Source organism: Mauremys mutica, chromosome 3 (genome assembly GCF_020497125.1).
Source record: "Mauremys mutica isolate MM-2020 ecotype Southern chromosome 3, ASM2049712v1, whole genome shotgun sequence".
Classification (NCBI taxonomy): domain Eukaryota; kingdom Metazoa; phylum Chordata; order Testudines; family Geoemydidae; genus Mauremys; species Mauremys mutica.
The window spans coordinates 95701692-95728580 of NC_059074.1; the positions used below are offsets into that span (position 1 = coordinate 95701692).

General features: G+C 42.6%; 1 protein-coding gene across 3 annotated transcripts in view; it reads left to right on the forward strand.

Annotated features, from left to right (window-relative positions):
- Positions 1-26889, forward strand: part of TPD52L1 (TPD52 like 1) — a 76858-nt gene that overhangs the window by 3782 nt on the left and 46187 nt on the right. For all 3 annotated transcript variants that reach the window (XM_045009857.1, XM_045009859.1, XM_045009858.1), the window contains exon 2: positions 19754-19869. In XM_045009857.1, the coding sequence (XP_044865792.1) occupies positions 19754-19869 (116 nt within the window). The remainder of the gene's footprint in view (positions 1-19753; positions 19870-26889) is intronic.

Genomic DNA, 26889 nt, shown 5'->3' on the forward strand with positions numbered 1-26889 from the left:
TAGCAGGGAAAAGGGAGTTGGCCACTATCTTCAGTCTACCTGCAAATCTGTTATTTGCAGACTCTCTAAATTAAATTCAGACTTTCATGAAAATTCACAAAGCCCATCAAAACTTCAAAAAGCCTTTTTATTAATAATTATTTGCATTGTGGTAGTTCCTGGTAGCCTCAGCTAAGCTCGGGACTCTATTTCGTTAGGCACTGTATGAACACGTAAATTAGTAAGAGACAGTCTGTGCCCCAAAAGACCTTACAAACTAAATCCCTAATCCCATGCTTATCTTTAAGCACTAGAGAAGTACCATTGACTTGACTTTAAGCACACAAGTAATCTCATTTAAGCACACAAAAGCATTTTCAGGATTGGGGCCAAGACAATGGGAGGGAGGATGGGAGAAATTATTATTAAAATACATAATTAGATCCTTATTTTCAATTTAAAGAAATATTTATTAATAAGAGCCCACATAAAACTAGAAAGAGATGCAGGTTTATTCAAATAATAAACATCATAAAATACAAACCTCTTTCTTCTCCCAATCTTTGAACCTCTGTCTGCTTTTATCTTTCATCACTTGCAGTCTGAATAAGCATAGGGCTGATGCTGGGAACCTCCCATTCAGTAATGGCAATGCTAAGTGCTGAAAATACCATAGGATTCTTAATACCTATTTTCCAAATAGTCTGGCTTCAGAAATAAGCATATTTTCAGAGATCGAGGAGTAGGGTGACCAGACAGCAAGTGTGAAAAATCGTGATGGGGTGGGGGGTAATAGGAGCCTATATAAGAAAAAGACCCAAAAATCAGGACTGTCCCTATAAAATCGGGACATCTGGTCACCCAATTGACGAGTCTGAGGAAAGGAACTTGTGTCTAGAGGGTCAGGCCTGCTTAGCTACCTACAGTTCCCCTCATGCAACACCAATCTTATTGTTTTGTTCCGACCCAGTTCACCTTCCCATCCTAAAATCCTAAATCTCCTGAAATTACACTGTTCCATGAATCCCTTCTGTCCCTCTCCCTAAACTGAGCAGCCTACTTTCCCTTCTCTCCTACCTTCTAACATAGATTGTGCATAGCCTTCTACCTCTACAGTCTTCTCTTGGTTTCTTCTCTGATGGGACTTGGTTTCTAGTTCAGCAGTGTGCAGTTTGATGTCTTCTGACATTGCATATGCCCCAGAATCTTTTGCACAGGCTGTTGTGGCACTTCCATGTAAGCATCTTGGCAACTGATGCAAAAGATTTTTGGGGTACATGAAGGTACTAGACAGGAAACAAGAAATCCCCTTCATAACACAAGCTGGATAAGAGCAAGGAAAAATGGCACTAACTACAGTGAGATGCTGCCTGAATTTTAAAGAGGGGTTTCCTTTAATATTTGCCAACTCAGCTGGTGATACATGTGACATCCCCTGGGCAGAAGACTCCCCTACCCCAGTTGTTCTGTGTTCTCCCCACAACACACAAATCAATTCCATTCTCTCTCCACCCACGTCCCATTAATTCAATATTCTTTTCCCACCCCCAAATGCATCAGTCCTTGCACCCTACCTCTCTAGACCCATCGTGCTTCTTGTCCACCACAATATCTCATGGAGGTTCTAAGTTGCTCACCTGACCTGCATCTCTCTTCCTTACAGCAGTGGTGGAGGTGTCCTGTAGCCTCTGGGAGGCAGGGCAGCCATCTCACAGCTCCCACCTGTCAGGCAGGTATGCAGTGAGAAGGGTCCCATTTGGTGGTGGTTTTGAATGTCTATTGGAAAATGTTCTCATTTAGTTCCTGAGCTGGATGGGACTCCCAGTCAGTGGAGTGGCAGGTTGGCCTGCCTCCTTCTCCTCCTCCTCACATCTGGAGTGACTGGTAGAAAAAAGTGTGAGGACTACATCGTGCCTCTCCCTGTACTCCTAGCAGTGAGGGTGGGCTTTTGAAGGGAGTGCATCTTGCAGCAGCTGTTGTGGCTTCAGCACTAGTAGGTACACCCTGGCCATGGCAACTGCCTGAGGGGACTAAGCCAGCTGCTGCTCCCATTTCCTAAAGAGGGCTGGAAACTTTAACAAGCAGAGTTGGCCTTAGCATTTTTAAGCAATCTGCAAAACAGTTTTTGTTGTTGCCCCAAATGTAATCAACCCTGTGGACAATGACCATCCTATTAGACTCATAGACTTTAAGGTCAGAAGGGACCATTATGATCATCTAGTCTGACCTCCTGCACAAAGCAGGCCACAGAATCTTACCCATCCACTCCTGTAACAAACCCCTAACCTATGTCTGAGTTATTGAAGTCTTCAAATTGTGGTTTGAAGACCTCAAGCTGCAGAGAATCCTCCAGCAAGTGACCCGTGCCCCATGCTGCAGAGGAAGGTGAAAAACCTCCAGGGCCTCTGCCAATCTGCCCCAGAGGAAAATTCCTTCCCGACCCCAAATATGGCGATCAGTTAAACCCTGAGCATGTGGGCAAGACTCACCAGCCAGCACCCAGGAAAGAATTATCTGCAGTAACTCAGATCCCATCCCATCACAGACCACTGGGCATACTTACCTGCTGATAATCAAAGATCAATTGCCAAATTTAATTGCCAAAATTAGGCTATCCTATCATACCATCCCTTCCATAAACGTATCAAGCTTAGTCTTAAAGCCAGATACGTCCTTTGCCCCCACTACTCCCTTTGGAAGGCTGTTCCAGAACTTTACTCCTCTAATGGTTAGAAACCTTCATCTAATTTCAAGTCTAAACTTCCTAGTGTCCAGTTTATAACCATTTGCTCTTGTGTCCGCATTGGTACTAAGCTTAAATAATAGGAACAGGGCCTGCCCGAGGAGCATGAAAGAGCTGGTGAAATCCATCTTTGAGAGACATCCCAACCTTTACAGACACGTTATATAAAGTGTGCATAGTGTGTGTGAGAGAGAGGATAGTGAGGGTATCTAGCTTCCCCACCCAGCCTCCTGATGCAGAAGGGCAGCCCCCAGCTACTTGTTCCTTTTAAACTTTAGTGAGTGGTTTACATTCCTGAGGCTACTTTCATAAGGAAGAAGGCTGAGTATACAGGGGTTTTTGTCTGGGTTTTAATGAATGCTGAGATTTCTCTTCATGGGGCTCAGAGGTCAGCTTTGTTAACCTTGGGCATGCATGATTCCCTGTGAGCTCTCTCTGGCTCCTCATTGCCTAGCCGGGTGGTGGGAGAATTGAAAAGGGAAGTGGTAGTTAGCATATTTTCCCCTAAAACTGGATGTCTTGACTGCTGTGTTAATAACATCACATGAAAATGGGGTGAGGTGAAATCAATGGGGTTGTGATTTATAAGAATTGAATTTTAAAATATTCATCAAGATGGCCTAAAGCCTGAGAGCTGTTCTCTTATCTTTGTACAACTCAGAGGAAAAAATAGAACTAGAGCAAGATGCCAGTGATTATCCTTGGATTTTAAGCAAATAAATGTCAATAAACCAAATGCAGTACTTTTCTTGCACGCTTTTGAACTTGTGCAAGCTTTTCAGCATGGCTAAGGCACTTGTCACAGAAGTAAGTTCAATTTTCTGAGGCTGAAGAAATTTGAGTGGGATAATGCTAATCCTGGGCAATAAGAATATAATGTGGTTGGATACCAGATATAAACAGACTCCCCCCCCCCCGATCTTAAATGAATTGCCAGTTATACAAGACTTTGCAACTTTGCCAATTTTATAAACAAAGATGATGGAGAGAAACAGAATGCACTCATAAATGCAGGTTGTAATTGTTCTCTGGTATTTTATTATTACTTTCCACTGGAAATACTGATCATAAGAGCTCTTTCTGGGGAGGCAGTGCAAATATACGTGCTCAATCAGTGTAGTTTTAATAGAAAGCTTGCTTCATACCCAACTAATGTGCCTTACAAATCAATAAAGTATAGAAATGTTAGCACTCAGTGTTTTGAGGAATTTTGTTTCAGGCCTCCTACTGCTTAAAGGTTGATTACAACAGAGCAGGTTTGGTACTAGAATGCAAAGCAGTAGAAATATGTGGTTATGTTGTAGATGGCAGTATTTAGGAATTTGAGCGCTTGTTGCTTAGCAGCATATTTGAAGGTAGAGTATTCCAGGAATCTTGGTTTAGAAAGAGCATATTCAATTTTCTGTTTCAAAAAGTGTCTGAATGGAAAATTAGATCTCTTATTTAACAGTCATATTCTGTGCAGTAATATAGTAAAGAGGCTTGATCTGGGTAAGCTAGTTTTATTTGACTTTATTTAAATCTCATAGCAAAAACAGTAAAGCATACACATAACAGATTTAACTTTTAAAAGTAACTGTTTCTTTTGTTACACTGTGCCTCTCTAAAAGTGGGCTCTTTGTTCAAAGAACTTGTTGAATGTATCTGGCACTAGAATGGGAGTCAAAAGGCCTCGGTTCTATTCGCAAATCAATTACTGATCTTAAATATGACTGTGAGCAAGTCACTTTGTCTATATGTGCCTTAATTTTCCTATCTATAAAATAAAGCCATTTGAGTTCTATGGGTGAAAAGCAGAACATAGTGACAATGTATTATTATTGCAATTACACTTTTATGTCCAGGATACAGTTACATGTCACAGAAGATGTGACCAAGGTGTGACACGGTCTCTGTCTCAGATCCAAAATCTTTCTCATATTCTCCTTGCCTTTCTTTTAACCTTTAGAGGGTATTATATAGTGTATGTTAGTAGAACATTAACCACCCCCTTCTCCCCCCCAACCTTCTACATTGATCAAAAGTAAGTATTGAGCCCCACTGCTTGCAAACTCCCTTACCAGCAAGTTCAGCACATGGGGCAGGGAATGGGCGTGCATGCAAAAGCATGGTTTTAAGTGCGATCTTCATCATGACAAGCTCTTAGGATCAGATTTGCCTGCACATACTCTCCTGCTTGTCACCGTTGCATATACACATAGTGCTCCTAGAAAGCTATTTTTGAAGATTACTTTTGTGTTTTTTATATACAAAATGTAATTGTTCCAGTAAAAGGGAGTGCTGTATCATGGATTCTTTTTTATTTGTAATATGACAGAATTAAGGAACCCCACTCATGGAGCAGGATCCCACTGTGCTAGGCACTATACACACATAAAACAAAGAGATGGTCCTTTCAGAAAAGAGCTTACAATCTAGGTAAAATCTGTGTATGTTCTCTAGTTAGTTAAGAAAAACCTCACATTTCTTTCACTGTACAAAAAAGGCAAACTTTAGTGAAGGAGTGCCTACTCTATTCCACATCTCTCGGAGGACCAGGAGTAGCATTATTAACTTTAGCCAGAGCGCTGGGTTCAAGAAGTGGAGATAACACTGTGCCATGGACCAAGCTGACTGTTCTGAAGGAAAGACGACTGACATGAAAAATAATTTGAGCTTATTTATTTTTAATAAGCTTGTCTTACTACCACCCCTGATATGTTTTGTTATGCCAATATTTTTGTTGTCCACCAATTAATCATCAATATTCATACAGGTAAACACTGTGTATTGTATTGGCTTTCTACTAGAAAGCGATCTCCAAATGAATTTTTCATTGCCGGCATAATTATAAATCTGTCTCAGAGGCAGTGGTTTGAGCATTGGCCTGCTAAACCCAGGGTTGTGAGTTCAATCCTTGAGGGGGCCACTTAAGGATCTGAGGCAAAAATCTGTCTGGGGATTGGTCCTGCTTTGACTAGATGACGACCTGAGGTCCCTTCCAACCCTGATATTCTATGATTCTATATAGTGGCATTATATTTTCTGTCTTCTTATCTATCCCTTTCCTAATGGTTCCTAACATTCTGATAGCTTTTTTGACTGACTGCTGCTGCTGCACACTGAGCAAATGTTTTCAGAGAAATATCCACAATTACTCCAAGATCTTTCTTGAGTGGTAACATCTAATTCAGACCCCCTCATTTTGTATGAAGAGTTGGGATTATGTTTTCCCATGTGCATTACTATGAATTTATCAACATTGAATTTCAGCTGGCATTTTGTTGCCCAGTCACCCAGTGTTTTGAGATCCCTTTGTAGATCTTTGCAGTCTGTTTTGGACTTAACTATCTTGTGTAATTTAGTATCACTGGCAAATTTTGCCACTTCACCATTTATCCCTTTTTCCAGATCATTTATGAATGTATAGAATAGGACTGGGCCCAGTACAGACCCCCCCTCCTTTCTATTTTCCTCAGTAGGTTTAACTTCCAATTTTTAAAGGATGCCTTTTTGCTTCTAACCACTTCACATCACAAATCGACTTATACGCAATTGGTGATTCACTATAACCCCCACATCCTTTTCTGCGATACTACATCCTCGCCAGTTATTCTCCATTTTGTGTTTGTGCATTTGATTTTTCCTTCCAAAGTGCACTACTTCTCTTTTTTCTTTTTGAATTTCATCTTGTTGATTTCAGATCAATTCTTCAACTGTCACAGTCGTTTTGAATTCTAATTCTGTTCTCCAAAGTGCTTGCAACCCCTCCCTGGCTAGTATCATCTGCAAATTTTATAAGCATATTCTCCACTGTGTTATCAAAGACACTAATGATTAGTGTGACACCCAGCTCCTGGGGGTCCCACTATATACATCCTTCCAATTTGAAAGCAAACCATTGAAAACTACTGTGTGTGCTTTTTCAACCAGTTATTCACCCACTTTCTAATATTTTCATGTAGACCACCTTTCCTTAGTTAACTTATGAGAGTGTCGTGTGGGACAGTGTCAAAAGCAATACTAAAAGTATTATGGCTACTGCTTCCCCTTATCCAGTAGGCCAGTAACCCTGTTAAAGAAGGAAATTAGGTTGATTTGGCATGATTTCTTCTTGACTAATCCATGGTGGCTATTACCTATAACCCTATTATCCTCTGGGTGATTAAAAATTGATTGTGTAATAATTTGTTCCAGTATCTTTCTGTGCATTGTGCTGACTGGTCTATAATTCCTTTATTCCCCTTTTTAGAGGGAAAATACTGTTTGCCCTTCGCTAGTCCTCTGGAACCTCATCTGTCCACCATAAGTTCTCAAAGATAATCATTCATGGTTTCATGATTGCTTCAGCTAGTTCCTTAAGTACCCTAAGATGAATTTCATCAGGCCCTACTGACTTGACTACATCTAACTTACCTTAATATTCTTTAACCTGTTCTGGCTTGTGTTCTTGCCCCCATCTTGTTAATATTAATTGTGTTAAGCATCTGGTTGCAATTAATCTTTTTAATGAAGACTGAAGGAAAACAGGTAAAACCTCAGCCTTCTTGGTGTAATCCATTATTAGTTCTTCTTCCTCTCTGTAAGTAGTGGGACCTACATTTTCCTTTGTCTTTCTCTTGCTCATAATGTATTTATAGAACTTCTTTTCCTTGCTTTTTATGTCCCTATCTAGCTGTAACTCATTTGGTGCCTAAGCCTTTCTGTTTTTGTTCCTATGTGCTTGTGCTGTTCTTTTGTAATATGAAGTCATGTGCTCAAGAAAAAGGAATAAAGATTTGGATTGAATAATCTCTGGGTGGTTCTGTGCTTGCAGTTCTTGCCGCACAAGTTGTATCAAGAGAATCCTGGTTTCATGCTCTCACATATTATCTGCATGCTTATCAGAACATCAATCAGTAATGTCTCACAGTAATGGAGACATTAATATTTCCTTATACTACTTCCTGTAGAGTACACTACACTACTTTTTGTATTAATAGTTTTAATAAATGTTTAATACTCTCTTGGCACCTTGAAAACCCTTTTCCTTATTCATTTCTCCCCTCTCCCTCTCCCCCTTTGGCAAATTTTGACTTAGTTTCTCCAATGTACTGATTGGAGCTCATGTTAATATTGCCTCTTCTGGTATATTAATGCTCGCCACCATCATCTTCTAGGATAGAGATTCCCAGACTGGGCCACAGGAATTGTGTTGTGCTGTGGCTATCACAGAGAAGTTATATGATCATGAATGGAAAGGAGGTAGTCCGTGTGAATGGAAGAGTTCCACAAAACTGTCTATAAAGATATTGCCCATGCTATGAGAGTTTGGTTGTCTCTATCCTGAAACAGGTGTTTTCTGCACAAGGCAGGACATAGTTTCAACCCACTGTTGAACGGTAGCAGTGCTCAGGGCCTTAAAACATGGTTTCCTGTTATAGGAGAAATCAGTGCCAGAGTCTGGCCAGGCATTTTCTCTGTGTAGTTTATTGTGTTCACACACATGTAAATCTATAAATTTAAATTTTCACGTTTGCACAAAATTATAGGTCTGAAGCATTTTTTTCTGTTTTTTTTTAAACAATTTAAATTTCCACAGTTGCAGGGAAGTTGAGGGGTCAGACAGGAATTATTTAATGACAGTAACCATTGAGACTCAAAAAGTTAAAGGTTTATAACCGTTAAGACACCTTGTCAAAACATACAAAGCAAATATCCTTAAATCAAACTTGAGTTTAATGTTCGCAAGCAGCATTTTTCTAACTTTGCCTGCTTGTAATTTTCTATTATTGATGGAAACATTTTTGTTTGGTTACGTGAAACTGATGTTTAGACACATTTACCAATAACAAGCTAATCCTCCCAAGCCTACATATACACCAGTCCTTGAACAGATTTGGTATGCAAGTGAACCATTCTTTCAGAAATCTCAGCGAAAACACCAGTACCTGGTTCTCAGGAAGCAACCATACCCCCCAAATTGACTCTAGTTACAGAGATGAAGGCAGAAAGCAGTCTCCTGCTGATGCATTGTTAATTTTGTGATGCAAGCATGTCTTCAAAGTCTGGACCATTCTTGCACAATAAGAAAAAGAATTTGTAAAACTAACAGTGCCATTAGTAACGCCTGCCATACAAATATGGATGTTACAAGACAGCCTGCAATGACTTAGTGCATGAAGTTTCAGAAGAACTTCTACATCAGTGAAGAGTCCCTATGTCTACTATAGGTTGCTAGGTACAACTTGTGTCACACTCTGCACCTTATATTCACCATAGTAATGTGATTATGATATAATTATGTTGCATCTTGATTATGTGGCATCTTTTGTGCAGTGTCTATCGAAAAGTTATGGTTTGTTGAATATGATTATCCTATTTGTATGCATGTATCATTTTTGTATATGAAGTTATGAATATTGACTATGTATCTATATTTCAAATGTGCTTGCTCTGGGTAACACCCACAACAATGAAGAAGCTAGACAGTGCTAATGGCCCATCAGTGGAAACAATGGGCCATGGAAAAGGCTTGTTCTCACCTGGGGACCCTTCAGACAGCCTGTGAATAATGGCTGCCATGATCATCACACATGCAGGGGCATTTGACTAAACCACATGATACTAAACTCCATCTTGATACCTATATTTTTCCACAAACTGGGCTGGGAAGTTGGCTTGGAACAAAGGTGTTTCTGCCATATGGAAGAAACTATAAAAGGGGGAAGTGACATCACCAAGGGGCCTCACTCCCTTTACAACGCAATACCTGGAAACACCTGAGAAACAAAGACTGAACTGCAGGAAGTGCTGGTCCCAGGCTGGAAGAGAGGATTCCTGCCTGTATATAAAACATCTGCAAACTGCTTGTAGTATCTAACAGGGTGAGGCACTCGGATTCAAATCTTGTGTAGAGTGTAAGTTCTAGATTGTGGTTTTGTTTATTTGCCAGGTCATCTACTTTGATTTGTTTAAGTGATAGCAATTTATCTTTCTGTGGTTAATAACTTTTTTAACTAGAACAGTGTGGGTTAAGTGAAGTGCTTGCGGGGAGGTAAGGGGAAGTCTCAGTTCACTTAACAAAGGCTTTGTGCATATTCCTCTCCACATCGAGGGAGGGAGTGGACTGGGTAATAACTCAGGCGTTTGACCAGGGCAGGATGGTACAGCTCCGGGGTTCTAGGCAGGGGAGCTGCGGGTATTTTGACTGGACCCTCTCTATTGTTGGTCCATGCAGTGGCTGGCAGAGCATTCATGAACCCAGCTTGGTGTGGCCCCTGCCTGTGGATGTTGATGTGAGTGCAAGCTTGGAGGGCTTTGCAGCTTGTCACAATGTCAATATGAGAGGGAACCCAGACTGGTGAAAAAGAGGTCTCAGTTGTACTCCAGTTGCAGGTGGCACCCTTTGGGGGTGTAAAAGGGGCTGTCACACAGCTGAAGCTTGATTGCTAGGCATATCTTCTTCTAGAGCTGTTATAAGTGTAGTTAGCTTGTGCTTTGATTTTAAATGTGGGGCTTCTAATCACAAAGTCACTTCTGTCTCAACAACTTTAGTGCCCCCACTGTCTGTGGACCTTGCCCATAAGTCCCTTGTAAAGGATAACTTTATTAATTTAGGAACAGATAAATAGCTCCTAGCTATCGTATCAAACAGCCTTTTAACCCTAGGTGTGGATATCACCCTGTTGCAATTTTGAAAGAAAAACCAGCTGTAAGAATTTTATTACAAATTCATAAAAGGCAAATTTAATATTAATCAGTTGTAACTGAAGCTAATTATTGTGAATCTCACTAAACTAAGTACAGAACAGTAAAACTGTCAGATCAAAATTAAAATAGGAATGTAGTTAAATAAACTGACAATAGAGCATGAAATTGACAGTTGACTCAATCATTGGATGAATACAATCAAGACTTAAAGCAAGAAGTTAACATAACAGATGATCAATTCTTATACATTACTGTCCCAGGAAACCTTATGAAACTGTACCCAGACTCCTTCCAGGTTGCCATTTTCTGAATGATTTCTACAGTTGACTCTCTTCCTAACAAATCTAGCCACCGTAGAGCGTAATTAACAACTTCTAAGGCAGGGGTCGGCAACCTGTGGCACGCGTGACAAAGACGGCATGTGAGTCGATTGATAGATAATATATATATAATCTATCAATATCAATTTTTTTTTATGGCACATACAGCAGCGTGCCATTAAAAATCCTACCCGGACCGACCCACTCTTCTCTGTCCTCTGCCCCCACAACCCCTCCTGTGGGCGCAGAAGCTGGGTCCTGCCAGCTCCCCTGCCTCTTCCGGCCGTGTGCTAGGTTCCTGCCCCTCCTCTGCCTCTCCGTCCCTCTCTCCCTTCCCGCCGATCAGCTGATGGCCCTTGCGAGGAGGGGGTCAGGAAGGAGCAGTGTCAGCCTGCTCGCTGCTCCTGTCGGAGGCAGAGTAGAAGTGGGGGCAGGGCCTTGGGGAAGGGAGGGGGAAACGGGGGCATATCCCCTCCAGCCCCTTGCCCTGACACCCTCTCACACACACCCAGCCCTGTGCCCACACACCCAGCCCTCTGCCTTGAGCCCTGCACACCCACTAGGTCCTTGCCCTGAGCTCTGTACCCCCCTCACACACACTCATCCCTCTGCTTGACTCCTTCACCCCAACAGGACCCCAGCCCTGACTCTGGCACCCCCCCCACATACCCAGGCCCCCCACACCTCATGCACCCCCCACATCCCTACCCCCACCCTGAGCACCAAATGGGAGCTCCTGCACACCCCCACCCCACATTCCCACCTGCACCCCTTGCACCAAATGGAAGCTGCCCAGGTAAGTGCTCCACACCCAAACCTCCTACCCCAACCCTGAGCCCCCTCCCTCATTCTAGCTCCTGGCCAGACCCTTCACCCCAACCTGCTCCTTCACCCCCAGCCCTGTGCTCAGTGCACTCCCACCCTTAGCTCAGTGCAGAGAGAGAGGAAGAGAATGGGCCAGAACTAGGGAGAAAGGTACCCACTGTATGTGGGCAGGGCTGGGACCCCAGACTGGCAGCGGGCTGAGCGGGTCCGGTAGCCGGGATCCCGGCTGGCAGGAGCTGGTGGATGGAACCCCTGAGCAGCAGCGGGTTGAGCCCCGCGCAATCCGCTGCCGGTCTCGGGTTCTGGCTGCCGGACCCTTGCCAGCAAGGATCCCAGACACAGGCCCCGCTCAGCCCGCTGCCGGCGTAGGTGAACAGAACCCCAGAGCAGCAGTGGGCTGAGCGGGCCGGTGGTGTAAGATCAACATTTTAATTTAATTTTAAATGAAGCTTCTTAAACATTTTGAAAATTTTGTTTATTTTACAATACAACACTAATTTAGTTATATAATATATAGACTTTAGAGAGAGAGAGAGACCTTCTCAAAAACATTAAAATGTATTACCGGCCCGCAAAACCTTAAATTAAAGTGAATAAATGAAGACTTGGCACGCCGCTTCTGAAAGGTTGCCAACCCCTGTTCTAAGGACAGAGTGATTTCTGCAAACACTTACAGCCCAGGGTGACGAAGTGATTTAAGATAGAACTTACTTTAGAAATAGAATATGTATATTCTATTTCTGTAATATACATACCCCAAAAGTGCTGAAAAAATCAATAATACCGGTGGCAAGAAGATTACAAGAGGAACAAACAGTTTCTTGGAGAAGAGGTTGGCTCTTTAGCTTGCTGATCTTCTGAGCATCAGAATTAGAACCTGCAGTTTGGGAACCATGTGATATTGTCTCTCTCCTTGGTACCTTATTCTGGCCAGTGGGCTTCCTCAGTCACTTGGCTGGCATAGCCTGTAGTTACCTTTGTGACCTTATTCTTGGTGTTGTGGTGGCCCAGAAAGATCATGCCGCCTTGTACATGTGCCTTTATTTTTATGGTTGTGATTCCAGTTCGCTCCACCCAATGGCACTTCCCCAGAGAACTTCCACATAAATCAGGGGATCACAAGTCTCGTATCCTGATAAAGTGGTCCATTCCAAGTTGAGGTTGGGTGAGCTAGTCTTTTGGTCACTCTGGAAAGCCTAGCCTCTTACTGACAGTTCTGTAACAACATATGTTGCCAATGGCAAACACAGATGTGCTCCAAAATACGAAAAACATGCGTTCCACGGGAGATGATTCCATGAATATGGTTTGGGCCCCACTCCTGTGTAGAGGTACTGATGGGTTATGTTCCTCCAGTATCCTACATGTTCTGAATGTTTAATGACTACTATGGACTCTTACATCACTCATATTTCCATTAATTCACTTCATTCTCTCAGCATAGCTGACAAAATCCTGGGCATTTTACTAGTAAAGAATTGGGGAGTACTGGGTGAAAGGTGTCAGATTCTATTAATAGAAACTTTACTTAAGCACAATGCACGTGCTTACTTCCCATGGAGGTCAATAGAGTTACATCAGTTTGAGTCATTTTGGGCCACACCCTCAGCCATCTGTACATTTTGGGGTTAGAACTCCTCCCCTGATTGTTTTCCCTATTTTAGCTCCTAGCTCCCCCTACATTCATACAGCTCTAGTCTAATTTGATTCTTTTCTTTAGTTCTTAATTTGTTTTATACAAATCATGCTGATCTGTCACTTAAAGAAACAAGCTGATTTGCAGAGAGCAAATCTATCTTGTAGCAAAATGGCACCTATTTTCTCATTTCCCATCATTCACTTCATCTTTGCTGTTACTGGCTATAGAAAAGAAAATGACCCTTCCATTTGTGACATGGTTTTGTTTTTTTTCTTTTTCCCTGACCCTTTAGGTCTGGAAGTTGTGAAGAATGATTAATAGCACAATGAATGGTACAATACTGTTGTTACTTTCACTATTGATATACCTATACCTATCACCTAGAACTGGAAGGGACCTTGGAAGGTCATCAAGTCCAGCCCCCTGCCTTCATGAGCAGAACCAAGTACTGATTTTTGCCCCAGATCCCTAAGTGGCCCCCTCAAGGATTGAACTCACAACCCTGGGTTTAGCAGGCCAATGCTCAAACCACTGATATAGTGGAAAGAAACCTCTGTTGGCTTTGAACTGTTACAATGTTTCACAACAATTGCTTTGTATTATTATACCTACAATTTAAAAAGCAAAGCCATCTTTGTTCCTTCAGGCAGCCAAGAATATTATACTGGGCAGAGAGCTAGAAGTGATTGCATAAAATGTTGAAGTCCAAGCCTGACTAATATGTAAACTGGATATTTCAGAAAATGGTTTTGGTTGGAGGGTTAGACCTTGCGTTGAAGTCTGGTAATTGTTTTTCATAGGTAATATGTGCTCTTTACTACAGCTGGAATTGTGCTGCTTTTACCCACTGAACTGCCACTTGATTTATCTGTGGCAAGATGGGCAAACTCTTTGAGTGCACATCGCATCTTAGCATAGAGGTCATGTCATGGAGTATTTTCTGTTGTTTCAGCAGCAAAGAGTCCTGTGGCACCTTATAGACTAACAGACGTTTTGCAGCATGAGCTTTCGTGGGTGAATACCCACTTCTTCAGATGCAAGTCAGTGGGTATTCACCCACGAAAGCTCATGCTGCAAAACGTCTGTTAGTCTATAAGGTGCCACAGGATTCTTTGCTGCTTTTACAGATCCAGACTAACACGGCTACCCCTCTGATACTTTCTGTTGTTTGTTATTGCACAAGCTATCTTCCATTAGGGATGGAATAACAGCCCTCCGGCATCTGCAGCAATTTCTTCCATAGGAAAACAATATTAGGAAAGTATTTTAATTTTTTAATGTGACTTTATAGCTGCAAAGGAAGACCAGCGCTTGCATACTGTGACCAGCAAGTTGGCCAGGGACTACAAACAAGTGTTCCACAAACCATAATTTGAGAACTGCTAAGCAATGATATTTCTAAAGCTATTTCCAAATGAGGGCTAGATTGTGCTGCTTAGGAACAGCCTAGAGAAGGGGCTGTAAGAAGCACTAAGGCATGTTCTGCCTTAAGAAGACAGAATGCCTCCTGGAGCACTGAGCGCACAGAGGCTACACTCCCAATCGGGGCCGGCTCTAGGTTTTTTGCTGCCTCAAGCCCAAAATTAAAAAAACCCACCTCTGAGAGTACAACTACCAAAGCTCCCCCCTCCCCCCCAAAAGTGGCTGGAGTGCCACCCCTGGAATTATGCTGCCCCAAGCACTTGCTTGGTTTGCTGGTGCCTAGAGCCGGTTCTGCTCCCAATACTAGCCCTTATGCAGCTAGCCAGTGCAGGGAGGAAATTACAGCACTGATCCCACGCCCACCCTCTTTAAGGTAGGAGGCATCTCCAGCGAGTAGGGGCAGACCAGTCCCTGCCTTCCTCAGAAGGCTGAGGCTGCAATTCTGCTTGATTCTTACAAGGAGTGAGTGTAGTGGTGATAACGTTCACCGAACGTGAAACATCCCCAGTTCGAAACCAGGCGGAAACAGGTCACTGTTCTTCTTCTGACTCCCCTCTTGCATTTTCAGTCTTAGAACAGACCGCACTGTGAAATTTTACTTTGAATTATATCCGTTATGAGTTAAATAATATGGAAGCTCTCTCTAAGTTATATGCCTGGGTTCCTTACTCTTTCAGCTGCTCTGATAAATTAACGTTTTTGTTAGGCTTCATGAAAATTTCCCCCCGCCCCTTTTATAGCGACTAAATGCTATCTAGCACTCTGAAATAATCTTAACGTGGCCCATAGAGTGCAATCCTTCATTCTGGATTTGTCATTCCACAAGTTGAACTGCTCCTTACTACTGTCCAGGCATCATGAGCCATGGGAGCAAGGAGCAGGCTGGGGTAGGTGCAACCGCGCAGTAATGCCAGCTGGGAAAGCAGCCTGAGGCAGAAGCCTCCAGCTCGCATGATACTCCAGGGAGGACTGAATCTCCATGAGACGAAATTTAAGGAAGAGAATGACCTGGAGTCACTCCCATTTGGTGCTCTAAGAGGAGGATAGCCATGTCTGTCCAGGCACCTTGATCGACCTCACCGAGGTCTGCTGGCTGAGCAGGACCCCAGCTGGCAGGAGCCAGCGGACAGAGCCCCAGACTGGCAGCGGGCTCCGTCCATTGGCCCCACTCAGCTCGCTGCCTGCCTGGGGTTCCGATCATCTAGGCAGGCAGTGGGCTGAGCGGGTCCAGCGGACGGGACCCCGGAAAAAAAGGCGTTAAACAATTGTCTGCAGTTGCTTTCACGGAAGGAGGGAGGGAGGGGGGCCTGATGACATGTACCCAAAACCACCCGTGACAAAGTTTTTGCCCCATCAGGCATTGGGAGCTTAACCCAGAATTCCAATGGGCTGTGGGATAGCTACCCACAGTGCACCACTCTGTAAGTCGATGCTAGCCGCAGTAGTTAGGACGCACTCCACTGACTTAATGCGCTTAGTGTGAACATACGCAATAGACTGTATAAAATCGAATTCTAAAAAATTGACTTCTATAAAATTGACCTAATTTCGTAGTGTAGACATACCCTTACCACCTTTTCTCTGGATGCTGTATCTTAGATTAGGGACCAGATCAGCCTCTGGCTGGCCCCAGAGTTCATTTTATCGTCGTCGAACTGTGCTGAATTCTGTTCAGACGTAGCTATGTCTCTGTGGCAGCTGAGTGATGCACATTGTAAAGCATTTTTTCTTTAGGCTATAGCTGACCCAGAGGTGTGGTGGTTTTTTGTTTGTTTGTTTGTTTTTGTTTTGTTTTCTGGTCAGAAGTTGCACTGGATACATGTAGTTGTGGATTGTATTTATTAAGGCTTCAGTGTCTAAAGTAGAAATTTACGGTGACGGCTGTTTTGACATACTGGTTGATGGAGTATTTGAAGGACAAAGCCGAGACCCTTAAACAGTCTTTTTTTTTTTCCCCTGCTGGAGTCTGTAATTTTTTCTTTCATTTCTGAAGCATGGATTGGTGCTATGAAAAGGCTGTTAGTAAGACTGTTTAAAATTTCAGAATAAATTAGAAACAATAATTGGCTCTTCTGGCTAATAAATAATTTTCAAATTATTTTTTTTCCTGCAGTTTGTGTAAAATGTTTTTCTTTTGTCAGGGCTTTAAAAATTCACTTATCACATCATGCTAGCTTGCTCGGAAAAGCTTAGTATCTAAATGATCAATTTCTGCATAATTTAAGCTTTTATTTTTATTTAAAAGTTTGACCCATATGGTTACAAAGGTAAGCTTCCAAACATGAATCAACACAATGCTCTGTTCCTGAGAATGCCACCAGACAGGTCAGTGGTTCTATTGCAACTCATTGCTTTGCCAAGCGGCACCAGAGTGAAGTCGTCAAAACTATGGTTTGGTTCGTGCTTGGTATTCAGAACCCTGTGGACTGCAGTTTGAAATTGATAAGAACCAGTTTTGTTGTATAGCAAAGTTTAATACATGAACGTTATGAGCCAGGCACCCTAGGCAATCCACAGGAAAGGAGAGGCTAGGGGAGGAGGAGTCTGGTAAAGGTCCACATTTTCCTTGCAACCAAGAATAGGAAGCATCCACCAGTTATTTAAGCCACCAACTTTCTTCTGACAGTCACTAGATGCCATTTGTAAAACTCCCTTTCCTGTTAGTGCTTATTGAATAATCAGGGCGAGCTCCAGGTTTTCTGCCCCTCCCCCCCAAGTGGGGGTGGGAGGAAGCCAATTGGCTCCATTCTTTGACGGCAGGTACTTCACTACCTCTCTTCCTCTTCGGCGGCAGCTCAAAGAGGATGAGAGGTACTGAGGGACCTGCCGCTGAATTCCCGCAGAAGACCCGGACGGACCGCTCCAATAGTGGATGGAGTGCTGCCCCTTTGTATTGGCTGCCCCAAGCATCAGCTTCCTTAGCTGTTGCCTGGAGCTGGCCCTGTGAATAATACATGATGCTGCTGATCTCCAGAGCATCTGAACATAAGAGACAAATCATGGCCTTGATCCTGGATGCAGTTAAGCATGCACTTAAGTACAATGAATACTGTCATTGATTTAAATGGGACAACACGATAGTAAGATTAAGCATGTGCATCAGTGTTTGTAAGATCAGGGCCTCAGTGTGACAGCACAGTAAATTTAAGCTATCAAGAATAACCGCAAGTATACTCTGCTCCAAGCTTCTGAACTATTCCACTCCCCATACCTGTTGCTTGTACTTCAGACTTACCAGCATTCTGAAACCTCCATATAGCATCATCTTAGGGCTTGTCTTCACTGCTAAAAAAGCAGTGATGTTTACCTCAGAGTAAATGACCCATGTGCGCTCTCCTTAGGTAATGACACAATGAAGACAAGGCACTTCAGTTTCACCATCAGGTAAATCTCAGATGGGGATCTAGAATCATAGACATGTAGGGCTAGAAGGGACAATTACCTCCAGTGTAATCCATATAATGCTCCTCTTCATACATCTCAGGATATAAGCATTATTATTTAGTTAGTTAGTTAGTTTATTTTTGCAACTGCATCACATCATTGACTCGTTCAATTTGTGATTCACTATAACCCCTAGATTCTTTGAAGCAGTACTACCATCTGGTCAGTTATTCCCCATTTTGTAGTTGTGCATTTGATATTTTTCCTTTCCTAAGTGTAGAACTTTGTCCTTGTCTTTACTGAATTTCATCTTGTTAATTTCAGACCAATTTGTCAAGATGCTTGCAACCACTCCCATCTTGGTGTCACCTGCAAATTTTATAAGCATACTCTCCACGCCGTTATCCCAGTCATTAATGAAAATATTAAATCTGATCCCCTGTGGAACTCCACTAGATATATCCTCTGTGTGACAGAAAACCATTGAGAACTACTGTTTGATCTTTCAACAGGTTGTACACCCACCTATCTAGTAATCTCATCTAGACCACATTTCCCTATTTTGTTTGAGAATGTCCTGTGGGACTGTGTCGAAAGCCTTATCTTGATTTTAGTATCATGTCTACTGATTTCCCCCCAATCCTAGTAACTTTCGGCCAGTAGAGAACTGAGCATGGTAAGTTTACCTCATGGTAAAACTAAAATGCTTTGTCTTCGCTATTTTTTTTTATTATCTTGGGATAGCTCATGTGCATAAGTCAGCTGAGGTAAAAAAACACACCTTTTTAACAGTGAAATCAATCCCTGAGGTACACTTCCCTAGTAGCAGTACTCCGTTAGTAGGAGAGGCTCTGAAACACCTCGAACAAGACACGTGAAAAATGTAAAGTGTATATTGATCTACTGTATAACATAGTGCTATATTGACCAGAAGTTATATTGTCATCCTTGTTGTGGACATCACACAGCAATGATCCATATTTATTAACAGATTTATTTTTTTAATTTGAAGAAAAGGCTAGGTTTTTCATGTTCTTTTCTTCTATACTATATCATGATGCAGTAGTGTTGTATGCTGCATCCAGTGAGATTTTATTTTTTTTGATCTTGTTGGTGCCTTCATGTCAATATTATACAAAAACAGTGCAACAAAATACTGTTGTTCTCCATGTCCATCAAGGGTGGTGCAAGAAGTAATCAGCTTAGTTTACAGCAAGGGAGATCTAGGTTGGTGTGATGGGGTTTTTAAGCCTCACACTAGGACTGAAGGGGTTAAAGAACAATTTTGGGCCCAGCCACATCTGCAGAGCATGCTCCAGGTGGAGATGGAGCTTAAAAGGAAGCCAGACAGCTCAGAAAGGGGCTGACAAGGCAGAGAGAAGGGCCTGTCCTGGCGCTCCTGAGAAGGGATGCTGCAGGTTTAGACAAACACCAGAACAGGTTAGACACAAACCAGTCAGGGATGGCCTAGGCATATTTAACCCTGCCTCAGGCAGGGAGATGGACTAGATGACCTCTTGAGGTCCTTTCCAGCCCTGCATTTTTATGATTCTATGATAATCTATCATTTGCAATAGGTTTACAAAAGCAAAAAGAAGAGGACTCCAAATGGGCTGTATCAGAAAGACCTGGATAACTCTAGTGCATGTAACAAAAGTTAGGCCTTTATTTAGGTTTCGTACAGTTGGCCACCCTCTGCCCCCTCCCCGCCACCACTCAGTAAAATGTATTGTAAGAGTTTTATTGACTGTTACTTTCTTACTTTCAAAGGTCTGCTGGAAACACAGCCATTGCATGAGACAGACGAAGAAACTGTCACTGATATTGATTTCACAAGCATGATTTCTGAAGAAGAGAGAGAAGAATTAAAGATTGAGCTAGCCAAGGTAATGCTTTTTGATCCCCTGGATATTAATATTTATACCTCCTGAATTTGGAAGTTATTAGCAGGATCAAGTGCAGATGTCACAAGAACATTATATTTCCTTTATTTAATTATTCTAGACTAGAATAGTGCAAGGTGATTCATTCTGTCGATTAGTTTTCCAAAAATAATCTATCTATTGACGGCAGAGGTAAAATTAGTGGGTGTGCTATTTTAACAAACAAGAGCCATGTGTCATTTAGTCTTAAATTTGCAGCACATACAGTGAATGAAAGAACCCTGCCTCTGTTTCCCCTCTTCCAGGCTCCTCAATACACAACTCCTGATGCACAAAAGGCTTTCATAAGTCCAGTAACAACCACTCTTCTTGAAGTGTATGGTGTGTTAAAACAAAGTTCCAGAACAAACATCAAAGGTCTTCCATCCTCCCACCCCTTAAAGCTGGGCCCAACTCCTCCTCCCTCAGGTATTGGCTCGTTCTCTGTTCACAGGAAAAGACATAAGGCCTGGCCTGCCGCCTTTGCCACTCCCCAAATGGAAGACGAAACTTTCAGCTGGGTCTTTCTACCCAGCCATGACGCCCTCCCTGAGGGACCACTGCAAAAGAGTCTCTCTTCCTGCAACTCCACTCTGCAGTGCCTCACTTTAGTTATTCACAAGCTTCTGTTTTTCTAACCCTCAGAGGCCTGGTTTAATCACATGACTGACTGTCATGTGACTTGATTCATTCTTTCCACCTGGGGAGGCAAATCAGCTGTGTCACAGGTGGGCTGAGACCTCGCTCGCTCGCTCTCTCGCTCTCTGTGGAAGGGCCAGCCGGCCTGTGACACACTTACTGAAAAGAACTGATTACATGATTCTTAGAGAAAATGACACTGATGGTGATTGCAACGTCATGACAACACAACTTCTTACAGTATTGTGAAAAGAATTTGCGCCAAATAAATAAATAAATGGCTGAAGGACGTTGGGGGAGCCTGAACTGGATGAAATTACATGTCACTATTGATTTAGTTTTGGTGAGGTTAGAAAGAGTCAACATCAGGCTTAAATCCAATCTGAGTGCAGCCTTCCATGGTGTCTGCTGTATGATACAGAAGAAATAGATGAGGGGCAGCCAATTAGAAGCATGGAAAAACCTTCATATGGAGCAAGATTGAAAGAATTGGGGTTGTTTACTTCAGAGAGGAGACAAATAAGAGGGATTGTGAGAAAAGTATTCACAGTAAAAAAGGATAAAGAGAAGGTAAATTGTGAACTTCTATTCACTCTCTCATAATACAATAAGAAAGGGACAATCAGTGAAACCAGAAGGTGGGAAATTCAAAACAATAAAAGTTCCAATTCTAGGGATTTTAATAAGCCAAACATTTTGGAAGAGACAAAAACCTTAAAGCTTCAGTGCATGAGTAGACACTAACAGTTGGCAGGGTCATAGGAAAGTTCTTCTGTAATTGAATCATCCTCTGGAGCATCTGGTACTGGCAATTATGAGACGCTGATACAGGACTAGATGATGTAATTCAAAGGACAATTCTTAGCAGAGACTAGTCTTTCTCCACTATGCAGTAAAAATATTTAAATTGCAATTAATAGTCATAAGAACAGCCATACAGGGTCAGCCCGGTGATCCAGCTAACCCAGTATCCTCTCACCTGACCGTAGCCAGTGCCAGGTGCTTCAGAGGGAATGAACAGAACAGGGCAATTATAAATGATCCATTCCCTGCCATCCTGCTCCAGCTTCTGGCAGTTGGTGGTTTAGAGACACCCCAAGCATGGGGTTCCATTCCTAACCATCTTGGCTAGTAGTAATTGATTGTCCTATCCTCCATGACCTTCTCTGATTTTTTTTTTAAACAAAGCCACTGAGACTTTTGTTTGATTCATTCTGTTCGCTGACTTGTGATTTCCTGAAGGAATAAAAACCAAGTGATTGTTTCTGCCCAGTTGGGCTGTTAAGGCTATGGGAAGATCTAATGTCTCTGAAATGTTAGCTACATGTTGCTCCTATAGTGAATTTGTACACCTGTAAATAATAGAAAGGAAGCTTACGTATGACTGTTAATTATATTTGTATATCCAGCTCAGGACATGCAGATGGGGTAGACGTTATTTAATGTTTAAAGAAAATGTGTCTCAGCTCGCACACTGTAGCTCTTGGATGCATTGATTTGCATGTGGCAGAGCAGACTGAAAGAGAGAGAAGGGGGAAAATTAAAGAAAACTCCTTGTAGTTATCTGCGAATAATGAGTTCCCCAAGAGTCTCATCCTATGAGGTCCTGAGCACCCTTCACTCTCATTGATGTCAGTGGGAATTGAGGGCACTCAGAACCCACCACACAGGATGAGACCCTTAATTCAAGTACACAAAGACAAATTGAAAGTTGTTCTGTCGTCACTAGAATTACAGTATCTAGGTCAGCTGGGCTGTTTTAAGACTGTTTTAAATTGCTCACGGCATTCTAGTGGCATGTAATTATGTTTAAAGGGAAAACACTTGAGCATTGCATTTAGAAAAAGTCTGGAGAATTTGGGGAGATTCTAAGGCTATAATTAAATTAAGATCAAGTTTCCTGGAAGAGAGTTTTTTTCCTAAGGGCTTGTCTACACTGACACTTTACAGCGCTGCAACTTTCTCACTCAAGGGTGTGAAAAAACACCCCCCTGAGCGCTGCAAGTTTCAGCGCTGTGAAGTGCCAGTGTAGATAGTGCAGGAGCTATTCCCCTCATGGAGGTGGTTTTTTAGAGCGCTGGGAGAGAGCTACCATGACTACACAAGCTATGTTAAAGCGCTGCCATGGCAGTGCTTTAACGTTGCCAGTGAAGACGTACCCTAAAGCACAAAGAGCTTTTAGGCTCCCAGCTACCACTGAAAGTAACTTCAGTGGGAGTTGGATGCAGCTGCCATTTATTCCTTTGCCTTTGACAATCTCCTCTCCCTCCTTTAGCTTCAGGTTCCTGTAGAGCTCTCTCCTACCCTCCACTTCACCAATGATACTAATCTTGACACACAAGCCCAATAGTACACATCCCTCCCAGTTATCTCGGTGCTTTAGCCACACTCTCCTTATACATGTGTTCTCCCTGTGTTGGTCGGTAAGGACAGCTTGCCTCTCCTTCAAATCCTTCCTCAGGGCCCACTTCTTTCTTGATGCCTACAAGAGATCAGTTAATAGAATGAGTGGCTGTCAGGTATGCCTGATGTGTATTTATTTAAACAAACAAAAGAAGATCTATAATGTGTGTGTGCATATATCCGATTATATAAAAATATGCGTTGTTTTTTGGTTTTGGTTTTTTATTCCCCCTTGCCTTGTATGTTGCTGGTCTTGGGGATGGATCACACATGCCCACTACCTTGTGTGCTTTTCATCACACTTACCACTTTGCTTGTATGTTGTATTCCACTCCTAACTCTTTCTTTGTTGTCTTTTTTTTTTTTAGAGGGTAAGGTTTTCAGGGCATGGAGTGTCTCTTACTTTGCATTTGTGCATTGGCTAGTACAGAGGGGCCCTGATCCTAACTGAGGCCTTCAGGCATTTCTATAGTACACATAAAAATGACTCTCTATTCCTGTAACAATCTGAAACTAAAAATGTACCACAGGTCCACTTCACATTCCAAAATTACAACAGACCTGCCCCCAGAATTTTCCATGGGATCAGGAGTTTCTGTCAGAATGTGTTGTTTTTTTGTTTTGTTTTAAGGAAGTTCAGTAACGTACATCAGAGTCTGAGTTTCAGAAAAAATGTGGACACTTAGGGCCTGCTTCTGCAAACACGTAGGCACATGAGTAATCTTACTTGTACGAGTGCTCCTACTGAAGTCAGTCGGAAAGCTAATAGACTATTCAGGGGGAACATAATTTTGTTGGTCATCAGCGTCCTCTGGTTGTGTATCTCCCATGTAACAACAGAGGAGAGAAAAACATAAGATAAATGTGATTCTATAACCCCAAAAATGATCAGAGGGACTATATCTTCTCTCTCTGTGGTCCTAACCTAGCACACACTTCTGCACATGCTTAACCTTAGGAAAACAATGGGGTAATATATGCAAAAGCAGCTCAGTGACTTATGAACCTAAGCTCCATTTTCAAAAGGCATCAAATAGTGGGATTTTCAAAAACACACCTAACACTCAGTGAAGTGAATGGGGATTAGGCAGACTTACCTACTTTAAGTGCTTTGAAAGTCCCACTACAAATCCCTAAGCCTTTCTGCTAGTTACTTACAAGTCCCCAATCATGGTGGTAGTTGAACAACTTCAGTAGGTTTTATATCTGAAACTGTTTTTAGCCTTTTTTTTAACTGAGATTTCAAATCGATGGTTTCCTTTTAATAATGAATGGTTTAAAACACACTTTGCTTTCCTCTAATAGAGTGTATAATGTTGTCTGCATTTCAACAGTATGCAAAGGATTAGTGCTTACATAGAGCCTCGAAGATTTAGTTAATTTCCGCTTGTTCAGTTAGAGAGAGAATTTTAGTCAAAAAGACTTTGATGGAATGTATGTAATCAATTTGGTGTTAGTCTGTATGGTAAGCATTAATGTCTAAGTATCTGTAAGTAAGATAAGATACTGGTTTTGGCTTAATCTTAAACTGTTTAATAGTATTAGTGGGGTGAACTGATGCACCCAGAGTTTTGGTTTTGGGTGGCAAGCAATTGAATTCGAAGTTTCACTGTCCAATCAATAAATGCATAATCCAATTAGTTTTAAACCAGTATGGTTTAGTTTCTTCTTTCTAGAAACACTTGCTCAGTTACCCCTTCACAGAATCTGGTTTCTTCCCTAGTGGTGCTGATTCTTGCCAATGTTTCATTTTGCTGTTTCTGCAATGGCAAGAGGAAGGAATTCTTATGAGTTATTTATGATCCGGTGCCCACTAAACTTACTGGAAAAACGAGAAGTTAATTTGGAACATGCAGATTCTAACACTTTGTTGCATTCCATGAGTGAACTCCTGGCCTGTTGAATTCAGCAGGAGTTTTTGCATTGACTTCAGTAGGGCAGGATTTAATCTCATGTGCCTAGAATTGCTGATTAATTCCCAAGCTTCTTGAATAACTTGGATCCCATGTAATGGCAAATGAGAAACTGATAGGGTGGGGATTAAACAATGAGATTTTTAAAAGACCAGTGAACCTTTGATCTGTTTCAGAGTAAGAGAATGTATTAGTGTGCAAGATAAAAATAGTTCTGGGATCAATAACACAAAACCAGCCTTGGAAGTCAGTGCGTTATTCACTAGTGTTTGCCTCATTCTTTGCAGTTTAGAGGGTTAAATCATACAATGTCCAATAGGATAAAGGGATTCCAGGATACTTAGGGTTGCCAGATGTCCGGTTTTCAACCAGAAAGTCAGGTTGAAAAGGGAACCTGGCAGTGTCTGGTCAGATATACTAACTGGACACTAAAAGCCCAGTTACTGCGGGTGTGTCTGGGGAAGGGGGTGTGTGAGTTACAGCCTGTTGCCCAGCCCTGAAGTGGTAGCTCCTGTGGCAGCACGTGCACACGCACCAGCTCAGGGCGCGAGCAGCTCCTTTGAGGAGTGTGGTTTGCAGGGCTGCAGCTGAGGACAGAGTGCAGGGGTCCATAGTGAGCTGGGTAAGGGACTCCCAGTCTGTTACCATGGTTTTAACCATCCAAAGCTCTTGGTAACAATTACTCTTGGTGAGGCAGTGGCAAGAAATAAATCAATGGAGACAGGCCATCTGATAGGTGGTTGGCACAATCAGTACACCACAAGAGTGCTTTCACTTAAAGCTCCACTTTATTTAGTCTTAAGCACTTACTAACCTGTTTTGGATGTGTGTGTAAAACACCCCCAAAAATCAATAATTACCGAAGTCTGGAGTGGTCTTCGAGTGGTACAACAGCTGTCCAATTGGCCTGTCTTTCAGCTGCCACTCGGGACCCTAAGATGTGTCTATGAAGTGTTTCTGAAGAGTCCAACTACCCTATACTTTCTCTCCTTATTTATTCGAGTTAGTGTAACAATAACATGTCAATCAAAAAAAGAACTTGTTAAGCAAGCAATTTCAAAGGTTAAGCGAGGTTTTTCTTACCCCATCTATTAGAGAGATGTGGTGTGTGGTTTTTTTTTTTTTTGTTCCCCCCCCCCCCCCCCAGCGCCTACATGTTTTGAGGGCCCTGACAAACATGCATACCAGAGGGCAGATATGGATAAGCTTCCTGTTTTTTCTAAAACACATACCTCAGCAATTTCAACAGAGATCTTATCAGGAAGGACAGAGGGTCAAACCGCCCCCCCCTCCCCCTGCCCAGCTGCTTGTTTAGTTATGCTAAGGGCTTTGCAGTGGCTTACGAAGACCTACTGATTTAGCTGCTTTTTGCAATAAGTATGATAATTGATATTCCAGTTATTGGTAGTGGTCCTGGCATTTTGCTCATCTACCAAGATCTTCCCATACAAGCAGGCTTGGAACGTTCCCTGGGAGGGAAGGAACATGAGCTGCCCTGCCAGCTGGTTCTTCCCCCAGCCGCGCTCTCAGGGCAGAGAGGGCTCGAGCAGATGAGGAAGGGGGCTGCTGCATAGGCCGCACTGAGGGAGGCTGGGGGCTGCTGGGCAAGAGGGCCACGCCCTAGCTCGCCAGTGGGGCTGCCTGGCTGCTCCTGTGCAGCCACGGCACCCTTCTGACCTGCACAGCCAGGTGCCAACCCCAGCTCCAGCAGGGCCAGTCCCTTGGGGCTGCTCAGACTGGAGTTAAAGGAAGAAAGCAGTGAGGGAGGCAGGCGAGGAGTGAGTGGAGTGTGGGACCAAGGGGAAGGGGTGGGGCAGGGCCTTGAGGGAAGAGGCGGGTTAGGGAGTCTAATTTTCAGATATTAGAAAGTTGGCCACCCTACACTTAGGATAGACAGGAAAAAACAAAACAGCTTTAATGGAAATTCTAATTGTGTTGTCAAGAATAACTGTATTTGTCCTTCACCCTCACCACCACTGCAACTTAATTATTACATTGGGGCTGCCTGTTTTGTGAGGTAGAGATTTTA